Source organism: Leptosomus discolor, chromosome 7, assembly GCF_034619465.1.
Source record: "Leptosomus discolor isolate bLepDis1 chromosome 7, bLepDis1.hap2, whole genome shotgun sequence".
Taxonomy (NCBI): domain Eukaryota; kingdom Metazoa; phylum Chordata; class Aves; order Leptosomiformes; family Leptosomidae; genus Leptosomus; species Leptosomus discolor.
This window is the reverse complement of record NC_141397.1, coordinates 66150040-66160939: the sequence shown is the minus strand read 5'-3', so window position 1 is coordinate 66160939 and position 10900 is coordinate 66150040. Positions and strand designations below refer to the sequence as shown.

General features: G+C 55.3%; 1 protein-coding gene across 2 annotated transcripts; it reads right to left on the bottom strand.

Annotated features, from left to right (window-relative positions):
- Positions 1-2479: 2479 nt before the first annotated feature.
- On the bottom strand, positions 2480-7725 carry PFN2 (profilin 2). 2 transcript variants are annotated; one of them, XM_086467731.1, is made up of 3 exons: positions 7594-7725; positions 6274-6466; positions 2480-4253 (listed from the first exon to the last, which is right to left on the bottom strand). In XM_086467731.1, exons 1-3 carry the CDS (start codon positions 7723-7725, stop codon positions 4156-4158), a joined length of 423 nt encoding a protein of 140 aa, XP_086323857.1. In that variant the 3' UTR covers positions 2480-4155. The 2 variants fall into 2 exon arrangements, with proteins under 2 accessions (XP_086323857.1, XP_086323856.1); XM_086467730.1 differs by having other exon boundaries at positions 4221-4569.
- Positions 7726-10900: the final 3175 nt, after the last annotated feature.

Sequence of the window (10900 nt, the reverse complement as noted above, 5' to 3'; positions counted from 1 at the left end):
ACCCAGTAAAAAAGTGGCTGGAAGAGAGCGATGGGTCTGACAAGTGTGTTTCTTGACGGGTCAGTAATTGAGGAATGGAGAAGATTTAGATAGCGAAACAGCTCTCCTCACCTCCCCTCGCTAGTGCGGTGTCAGGGGAGTTCCAGAGCCAGGGTTTGAACTAACAGTAATAATGGGTACCTACATGCAAAATAATACAATGAATATTAAAACTTGGATAATGTCTAAAAATGCAATGCCGTCAGCAGTTTGAATAGTTGGGTGTTTCTGCTGAATTCTCAGAGAACTCTAAATAACATGTTCATTATAAAAGTAAGACCCTCTGAAAGGCTAAGTAATAATGGCTGGTATAATTAAAATCTGCCTGTGAATTATTATGGTGCAGAAAATAAGCACACGGACAATTAACTTCATAAATGTGTTTCAGAGAAAGTAAGGGACTGATTAGAATGGCCTGGAAGTCAGCATCGAGGACCTGTAAAGCCCTAATACTCTGCACATAAATGCAGCCCTCCTCATTTGCTGGTGTGGGCCATGCAGCCTAACCTGCACAAGTACTGGGGGATGGAAGTAAACCTTCAGCAGGTGAAGCAATTCAGTCTCATGAAGGTGATTCACTGCTGACTGAAGAGAGACTGAACAACTTGAGAACTACCCTCAAAGAAAAAACCCCCAAAACAAACCACCCTTTGAAGCAATTCTGCCTCTTCCCTGTATCGCTCTTTGTTTGTGCATCCTTACCCCCTCCTTTCCCCTCACCTGTGTTTTACAGTGCTGATGGCAGTTCTGTTCTTTCACTCAAGCCCTGAACAAGAACCTAAGCTGCAAAAGGAAAAAAGGGGGAGGGCGGGGGCTTCAGTACGGTTGGGAACTGCTGGTGTTACAAGAGATGCGGAGCTGCTAGAGCATGTGAGCAACCGGACAGCTTTTTTATGAACGGGCAGGCACTGAACCCACAGCGAGTGAGCCTGGGAGTTAGAGAGCTCTCCTGGAGAGCCAGGAGGCACTGGAGACAGCTGGATGCAAGTGATGCTTCTAAAAACATCTTTGGCTTTCATGGGCTAGCAAGAGTTGGTAAAAAAGGAACAAATCATGAGCACAAAACCCATGAGAACTGTACAGAGCCAATGTGGTGTTCAAACCTTTGGCACAGGAAAATAACCCTTTGTATTTCAATTGTGCATTAATCTGGGAGTTAAATGGAAATTGTGTAAGAGCCCACGTTATTCCAGAAAGGCATTTTAGGTAGACCCTAGCAAAGAGGTGTGCAGATACCATTCTGCTGTGGAAGTTCAACAAGTGCATTTCAAAAACTAACTGGAGCAACACCTGATTCTTACCCAGAAAAAGTATCCAGGCGCCATGAAGACACTGCTCAGAGGGGAACTGATCAGAAAGGAATGATGTCGGGTGAGGAACAGGATCAAAGGTACTTGCTGTGCATTGCCAACGGCTCCTGCCGCCGAGGTGCTGTTACTGTGAGGTCCCGCTATGGTCTCATTGCAGAAAAGCTTTGGGGACGGACGCAGACACGTGCGCACACCCCCCCCCCCCCCCCCCCCGCCTCAACCAGGGGAAAAAATCCCTAACTCCTGCAGTCCGAATGTGAGTGCAATTTTCAATTGGGCTTAGAACCAGCAAAATGGGGTTCACGCACTAACATCGTTTTAGGGGGTAGGTGGGAGGTTCGCGTCCTCTGTACTCGTTACCTCTGAACGTAAACCTGCTCGGCACCGTGGGCTTGTTCTAGTCAGGTCTGACTTTAGCACTGAGCTGGAAGATGTGGTTCAGACACTGAGCAACTCGGGCAGTCGGAGGAGATAAACACTTGGTATGGAAAGGTTTCGGTTAGAGTGGGACCTAGTGACAAGTGGAGGAGCGGGCGCAACAGCTGCACGGACAAGTAAGACGTGGGGAAGGCGGGGGGAACAAAGGCGTTGCACTGGTAGGGCCCCAGCAGCACAGAACTGCCCTTGTCACGACCAGGGACGTGCAGCCTTAGCTCAGGCTTAACCTCCCATGGCTTGGGCTTTTCCCTTTCCCCATCCCCCAATGGCCCGTTGTCCACCACCACACCTCCGGCGGGCCGGTTGTTTGCAGAGTACTTGGGCGGCAGAAGGGCCGAGAGCCAGGCAGAACGCCTGTGGGGCAACAGAAGACCGCAAACTCCCCCTCCCCAGTCTGAGGGGAGCCCGTTCTTACCCTGGGGCGGGCTGACCCTGGCTGGGCCACCCAGACCCTGTGACAAAGGCAAAGGCCTCCTCCCGCTTTGGTTTTGGGGGCTGCACGCAAGGTGTCGGCAGGGCAGGGGAAGCCCCTCGCCCCAAGCGCTGCCTGGCCTTTGACCGGCGCCGTGTTACGGCACCGCTGCTTCTCGCAGCCCTCGGGACCGCGCTTGCATCTCGTGCCGTGTGCTCAGCCGCACAATGAAGGGCCTTGGAGGATTCCTGTCGGGGGGGAAAAACTACCAAGAGTCTGATTTTGTTTGGTTGGAATAAATTTATTTCATCTGTCTGTAAACAAGGTGTTTTTAATAGTTATGGCATTTTTTGAAATGCATATTAAATCAGATGAGTTAGACTGTATCCCAGATGTAACAAAGTGCAGGGAAAGAAATGGACAAATCAGCAACAAGAATTTGTTTAAATCTGTACATTATCCACAAGGCCCAACAATAGAAGCAAATACTAGAATGTCCCTAAAGTAGTGCCATTCGAAAGAAACCCTCGTAGTCAGTTAAAACCCATCTCACAATAGCAACAGTTCATTTTTTTTTTTTTTAAACAATAGTATGGCACAGAATACATATTAAAAAGTTCATCACAAGACAGCCAAGTCAGTTATTCCAACCAACACCACCTCCCACTTATTCTTTTGTATACAGAGTTCTGCAGTTCTCCCTACATGGACATACAGGTTAGTACCGTGCCTGAACTGAGAGTTTGGTTACAGACGTGTCGGATGACTCGTGCACAGGGCAGTTCCCTCCGTAATTTCTGCAGCAAGGGTGTGACAGGCCAAATGAAGATTTTGAATTTGAAATGGCATCGTTTTGAGCGTTAGCTTTCAAACTACCGACCTTCATCCCAACAGTGGCTTCAGAGCAGCGAAACTCTTTACCAGCAAGCGATGTGGCAGAAAGACCGGGGTCAGTCAGAGCTACCAGCGTAGCCGAAGGCGGCAGTTTTCCACAATGACACTGCGGTTTCATATTAGAAAACAAGAATGACAAAAGAAACCCACGACCCCCAAGCTGCAAATTAAAGTTGGTCCTATGAAAAACTGAAACCAGACACACTCCAGATGGTTATGCCGGGGCAGCTCATGTCCAGAATGGCAGCAGCCTTTTACAATTCAACTACAGAACAGGAGCTGGCAAAAGGGAAAAGGAAAAAAAAAAAAAAAAAAAAAAAAAAAAAGAGCCTGAGCTATTGCAAAGATGGAATGTCTCTGGGGACTCGGTCGGGATGGTGGCTCGGAAGTCATGGGAGGAAGTGCATCTGTACCCTTTCACAGTTTTGTGATTGCACTTGTTAAGCAGTACGAGTTTCGGACACCACAAAGGGAAAATAAAAGACTTGAGCCTACAGTGAAGTGCAACAACAAAACTAGTGTAACATTAATAGCTTCTGAGTGGCAAATTGGTTAAACCAGGCACTATAAAAATGGGTGTGAGCGGACAAATGTGGATCCCAAAAAGAGAGAAGAGAGAGGGACAGAAGTAGAGATATGCATGCACTTTTTTCCTCCCAACCATGCTCTGTGAAAGGAAGACTAGCGAGCTGTGTAACTGCTCAAAGTGCTGAAGAGGCATTGATCAAATTAGATTGTACAATCGGCACCTTGTTTAGTATTTAAGTTGTTTTAGTTGTCAGTATCACCCTAATTGCTAAGACAAAGCAAAGCCTACTCTTGGCATGTTCCCCTCCCGAGCTCTCCAAGGTATCATGCACATCATCTCTGTGGCGCAGTGATGGTGCCAGGTACGGGACTCAGTTACATACAGTGGTTAACATAGAGATGGGCAGAGGGTAACTGGAGTTATGACATCGGGGATGGGTAAATAAAAAACACAAACTATCATCTACAGTTGGTAGCACTGAACACAACGGGGTGGTGGTGCAGACAGTTGCTAGGTGGATGGGGAGAGGCTGCTCAGACGTCAGACCTCCTCAGGTATAAAGCCAGTTCATATGCTTTCTTGTTGAGTGTCCCTCCATGGACACCTTCCTTTCCCATGACTATAACCAATGCTGGAGTACACAAGGAAACAAAACAGAAATGAACAGAATTAAAGAAAAAAAAAAAAAGTAACACCTTTCCCCACCAACAAAGGGATACAAAGGAGACACAGGTTCATACCCCATCACCCTGCATTGCTAGTAAAGTTTCCAGAATGTAAGGTTTAAAGCTCACCGCCAGGAAAGTTTAATAGCAATCTTCCCCTAATACTTAACAGTCTGCCTAGCAACTAGAACCCAGAGTCTCTCAAGTATTTTGCCATTGAGTATGCCTTCTTATTCAATCCGCCTCCATGGACCCCTTCTTTGCCCATTACAAAGACCAAGACTGAAAGAGAAAAGAAAAAAAGTTTTAAAAAGAGTGTGTTAGACAAGGAAATAACGCAAGTTTTAGGCAGTGCAATAAACACACTCAAATTCAAGATTTAGTATTTGGGCATCAAGCTAGTTTAACAGGAGTTCTGTAAAAGTGCGGGTGTTGACAGGGCTGGGGGGAGGCACGGGTTCCCCTCAGGGCTACCGCTAACTGCGTGAGCCAGCAGAGTTCCCTGCGAAGGAGAACACCACCAGCTTGCGGAACAGCGTCACAGTGCCTCCTCACCACCAGCACCGTCTGCCGCCACCAGCAAGGGAACTCTGGCCGCGCCTCGAAAAAACAAGGGGAAAAAAGGAGTGTCGGCAGGGACGGCAGCAGCGGGCGCAGAGGAGCCGTGACTCCGGAGAGCAGAAGAGCGAACATCACCGTCCGCAGCCGCCACGGCTGCCGTGGGAGCCAGGGCAGCCGCCCCAGTACCAGCAGGACCCCACGGGGTCAGACTCGGGCCAGACTGACTCTTCACGCAACCACACAACTGCGGACGGGGCTCTTTCGGCCAAGGCAGGGCAGGGGAAGGTTCTAGCGCTGACCCCCCCCCCCAGTCGCCGGTCCCGGTGAGCACACACCGCCTGGCCGTGGGGACCCGCTTTGGCTGCTCCAGCGGTGGCCGCCAGCAGAGGTCACCGCCGGCCCGCAGGCACGGCAGGGCCTCCCGAGCCGGGGCAGCAGCCGGCCCGCCGACCGGGGGACGGCCCGCCGACCGGGGACGGCCACCTCCGCAGCAGCTCCTCACAAAACGCCTCGGGCAGACGCTTCTCACTGGCGTTTCACACCATGCAGCCAAGTCAGGACTCTGCCTGCCTCGCTTCAGCGCTGCAAACCTTCTTCCTCTACCTCTGCCGCTGGCTTTACAGGCAAATAAATATGCTTTTATAGGCAAATATTCTTTTATAGGCAAATTCCGCTCCAGTTTTGGTGTTACACCTACAAGCAGAAGTCCGCTGCTCACCGATTTGCTCTGTGGCCAGCCAGAAGACGCTAGGCCAGATGTTTTGAACACAAGGCTTTCCACTGGTAGCCAGCGTTCTGAGGCATGCTTTTTACACCCAAACCCAGGGCCTTCCCCATGACAGGTTCTGCTGGAAGTTACAGGAGGAGCGCAAGGAGCAGGCGTACTAGCGTAAAGCGAGTTTCCTGGCGACACCAAATTGGAGGGGCTTTTTGGCCTGAAGACAGACTTCAGAGAGCTCAACAGGGAGTGCAAGAGGAGTTAGTGCCAAACTTGTTAAAAGGCAGGCAGGAGCAGCTCCTACAAGGAACGCGCACCTGTGCGGAACAAACTTTCTGTTGCGAAGCTCACAACGGAAAAGCCAGTTCCGCTGCCTGTTGTTAACAGGTCCCTACCGCAGGCTTCACGGACCAACTCGCACTTGCCAAGCGTGCTTCGAGCCCACCCGGCTCCGTCCTGCTTGTCAGAGACCTGCTGAACCATCTCGCAGCCCCGCACCCGGCTGCGACTCCTGGCAGGAGCAGGGACAAGTGCGATTCCCGGGCAGAAATCTCGTGAGTCAGCCAGACCACTGCCACCCACCCCTGACGTCACTTCCCGGAATTAACCGTTAGGCACAAGAGTCTGGCTTTCTTAACAGTCGGAGCCTGCGCCTGGGGGTCACGTTCTCAGTTCAGCGACCTGGAAGCAAAGGGAAGGGTGCTTACCTCGGCCAGCTCTGCCTACAGCAACGTTGTACGTCGGCTCACCACCTTGGCTCTTCGTCCTGATGTCCATCGTGCAGTCGCCATCCACGTACAGGCTATCTCTGATCACAGAGCACTTCTTCGCACCAAGGGTCAGACCGTTGGTGAAGAAACCCTCTCGGTCTTTTCCTACAATCATATCTATTTCTACTGGCTGTCAAGAGAGAAAAAAAAAAAAAAAACAAAAAAACAAACAACAAACACCCCAGAGTTAGCACGGCAGCGTTTTATTGTTTCACGGCCACGCAGAATCCACGTGTGTGTCCCCACCCCGTGCCCCCACAGCGCAGGGCTTTGTTAGCCACAGCAGCCCCGGCCTCCCGGAGCCGAGCGAAGCGCGGGGGATACGCGTCTGGCGAGCGGGACAGACGCCGGGGCCGAAGCACCGGTCGCGGGGAGGATCGGCCCGGCCGCCCCCGCCGCTGCGGTAGCTCCCGGCGGCGCCCCCGCCCTCCGCCACCGCGACGGGGCCCCGCCGCCGCCACTGCAGTGGCGGCGGCGGGGCCCCGTCGCGGTGGCGGAGGGCGGGCGCGCCGCGGCGGCCTCAAAGTGCAGCGTCACGGCGGGCCCGGCCGCCCCAGTGCCGCCGCAGGCCGGCCCGGCCCCGCTCTGCCCCAGCCCCGGGAGCGGGCCCCGGGGCTGGGCAAGGCCGCGCTACCGGCCCGTCGCGGCCCTTATGTAACGGCGGCGCGGGCCCCGCAGCGGCGGGAGCGGGGCGGCGGCGGCGGGGGCGAAGGACGGGCAGGGGCGGGGGAGGGGAGGGAGGAATCAATGGCAGTGCGCCATCTTGGCGGTGAAAAACATGGAGCCAGCGGCGAGGTGGGCATTCTCGAACGCCTCCTACGCCGCGCACGTAAGCCTCGCCGCAGCGCCGGGCCCGGGCGCGGGCGGCCCTACGCAAGCCCCGCCGCGCACGCCCCGCGCGGCCTCTCCCGCCGGCTCCCGCAGCCCCCGCCCGGCGGCTCACGGCGGCCCCACGGGCGGGCCCCGCCGCATCGGGCCGCAGCCGCGGCCCCCGCCCCCGCCGGCGGGAAGGGCCCACTCTCCCGCGGCAGACAAAAAGGCGGCGCGGCCGGCCTGGCCCCTCGGCGGCGCGGGCTAGCTTCCCCCGCCGCCGCCGCCGCCACCCCCCCACCCCACCCCCGCCGCCCCGCAAGGTGCCCCCGTCCCCCGGGCGCCGCCGGTGACGGCCGGCGCCGCGCTCCCGCGAGGCCGGGCCGGCGCCGCAGGCGGGCTCGCCCTCCCCCGCTCCCTCCCCGCCTGCCCCGCCGCCGCCCTCACCGTGATGCTCTGGAAGATGCCGCCGGCCGTGGCTGCCCAGACGTACTTGGCGTCGCAGTAGCCCACAATGGCGGCCTCCTGGCAGCAGCCATCGCACATCAGGTTGTCCACGTAGCTCTGCCAGCCGGCCATCTTCGCGCGGGCGGCGGTGGGGGCGAGCGGGGCGGGCGGCGAGGCGCGGGCCGGGCGGCGGGCGGCGGGGCTGGGCGAGGCGGTCCCGTCCCTCTCCTCTCTCTCTCCTCTCCCTCCTCGACGGCGGAGCGGAGCCGAGCGCTGCAGCGAGCGGCGCGGCGCGGCCCAGCCCAGCCCTCCGCGCTGCCGGCGCCGAGGGGCGGAGGGGAGGAGGGGCGCGGCCCGGCGCCGCCCCCCGCGCCGCCCGGCTCCGCGCGGCCGAGGGGGGAACGGCGGGGCCGCTGCGCCTTCCGCCGGGCGGGCGGCGGGCTGCCGGCCCCGGCCCTCGGCAGGTAGGCGCGGTGGGGCCCAGGGCTGCTGCGGGTCGGCCCGGCCCGGCTCGGCCCGTCGCGGCGGGAGAGGGGAGGGCTGCGGGCGCAGGCCCGCACCCGCGCGCGGAGGGGGCGCGCCGGGGCCGGGCGGTTCGTAGCCCCCGCTGCGGCGCTACCCCCCGCCCCTGACCCCCGGGCGGCCGTCGTTGGGGCCGCCTGGCTGGACGCCGCCGCCCGCCGACACCTGATGCTGCTGCCGGCTCCGGGGCTGGGGTGAGTAGCGGCCGCCGTGCCGCCTGTGTGGCCAGCCGCCTTCCCGCCGCCCGCCGTGGCTCGGGGAGGTGCGAACATCGCTCTTAGTCCGAGAAACTGCGCCGTTCGCCCCTTCTGGAAGCGCGGTCGTTATTGGGTAACCCCTGTTCTCTCAAGATTGACGAGACAGGTTCATAGTTGTAGTTTGCGGGAGCGGAGCGGAGCCTTCCCCTCACCTTCCCCTCAGGGTGCCCGCGAGGGCCTGGCCCGGTGTGCGGCGGGGAGCTCTGCGCGAAGGCCCCGCGCCCCCAGGTCTGTCCCCTGAGAGGTGAGGTGAGCTGGGCTGGTTGCAGCGATGGTCTGTTTCTGTACCTCTCATGTCTTCTTTTGGGCCGCGAGCATCCTTCGGGAAGGCGTTGTTGGTGACACTGCTGGTAGTTGGCCGTGCTCTGCTGCCCTCCTTCCCTCAGTGAGCTGGACTGGCGTCCTGTCATCGTGGCAAGGGGGTTGCTGTATCAAACTGCTGGCCTTGTGTCGAGGTGGTGGGCTCCCCATCTCACACACTAGCATCTGCTGTGTTTTACTTCCACGTGGTTTTGTAAGTGGCCATCTTGGGTTTCATTCCTCCAGGTTCCACCAAGTGTTTTGTTGAAATAATTTAGTTTCTGTGTTGCTTTATAAGACGTCCAGGCCTGATCCTGGTACTTTGCTGCATTGATACTGGGCCCTGGGCAGGATCGCTGCTCGGAAGACTGTCCCACTGCAAGTCGCAGGATCGTTCACCTGCAACTTTAAGGGCACGTTTTAGGGCCATGGCTCAGTCTTCCGTAACACTCAAATTGGGGGGTGGGGTGTCACCTTCCATTTGAGCAGGGCAGCTTTGCCTTACTTGATATCTGCTGCGATTCTCTGGGAGATGGAGACGGGTGGGATGGGAAGTGGCTGTCCGTGTAATTAACGTTGAAGCTTTAATTCAAGAGGTTAGATCCTATACCTGAATATGCCAAGGCATAGTATACAGTAATTGAATCTGCCTTTTCCTGAGGTTAGATCCCCCAGGAAGAATATTCACCAGGTGTTTATAATGAATATCCCTTCAGCATCCTTCAGGGTGTTCTTAGTCCTTTTAAAACCTAGTTCAGTTGTCACAGGATTGAGCGTTGTTTAGATACTTAAAAAAGAGCTTATTTGCATCTTTGAGCTTAATTCCATAGGTGTTTTCTCTGTTTTATTTTCGCAGTGCCTTTTCCCTTCTGAATTTGGACAGCACCAGAACTTTGCTTTGTCCTTTTCCAGCCATCCATACCAAAAATTTCCTTGGGTCATTTTATCTACCAATGAGTTACAGGCTTTAAATTTGCTTTTGGCTTTTAAGTAGTTGGAGCTTTTTGTGAAGTTTGGGTTGCCTTCATAATCCTCTGTCCACGGATTCCTTCCATGGGAAGGAGAAAAAGTTCTCTTCTGTCTGAAGTTGCTGTTCAGGGCCGCTTCTCTTCTTCAGTGCTTGGCTGTAGGAGGTCCCAGTTTAACACTATGGCTTGCGCAGGATGGAACGCGTCCATCTTAAATGATGGCGATGGGTCAATTATTTTTAGAGTTCAACCAAAACGTGTTTGGCTTTTGTCTATATGAGGTTTGGATTTTTTGTTGGTTTTGCAAGCTGCAATAAGGATTCCAAATTGTTTTGCTTCAATAAGAGGATTTAATAAATATAGAGGCAGACACCTTATCACCCTGAGCCCAGGGGCAGGCCTTGGGAATTTCAGAGCCGCCTGTTTGTTAGTGTCATTATCCTTTGACTGACGAGAGGTGGGCTTTGCATGGACAGCAGGCTGCTCGCTACAAGCATGGAAGTATCTTGCGCAAGAACCTGTGGGTTCCAGGGCTTTAGCCAAAGGCTGTGCCGCCTCTTGCCTGGAGGTATCTCACCTTCTTGCGTGCACCCTTCCATGCCTTGGTCCGCCCCTTCTGCCTGAGGACCAGGCGTGTGGCCGAGCCCTCACAACCCGATGTCCAGCCCTGTTTCATGGCAGGCAGAGACCCGACAGTCGCTGCCAGCAAGGAGCTGGGGGGAAATGCGACTGCCTTAGCCTCTGCGTGAGGTGCTCCCTGGGACTCCAGAGCCTTCCCGGCTTAACGTGTGGTGGGTCAGTGCTTCGCCTCTTCTATGAACCAAACGGTTCACCTGGATGTCAAAGAATGCAGAGTGGGTCCGGTCATATTGCCGCCGCTTTGCGGGGAATATCCCCTTTTTTAATAGCTGCGTGAACCAGGTGATCAGCAGTGTGGGTGCTGTCTTGATGAGCAGATTGTTTTAGCAATGCAGGGACTACAGTTCGCTGCTTTTAATGATGTAAATTGGAAATAGCTGCACGCAAGTCTGGGATCTCCTGAATATTAATGGATGGACGAGAGTAGAGGATTCGCCACCTGCTTGGTAGCTCGGCTTTTAGTCGTGTTGTTTGTGAAATAACTCCAGTAATATACTTAGAAAGTGAAGTCTAAATTGGGTTACTGTTATTTAATGTCATGAAACTACCAGGTAGCTTGTATAATTTGCAGATTCAGCAGTCACCAGTGCTTTTTCTAAAAATCGTAATCCTCTAATTCTA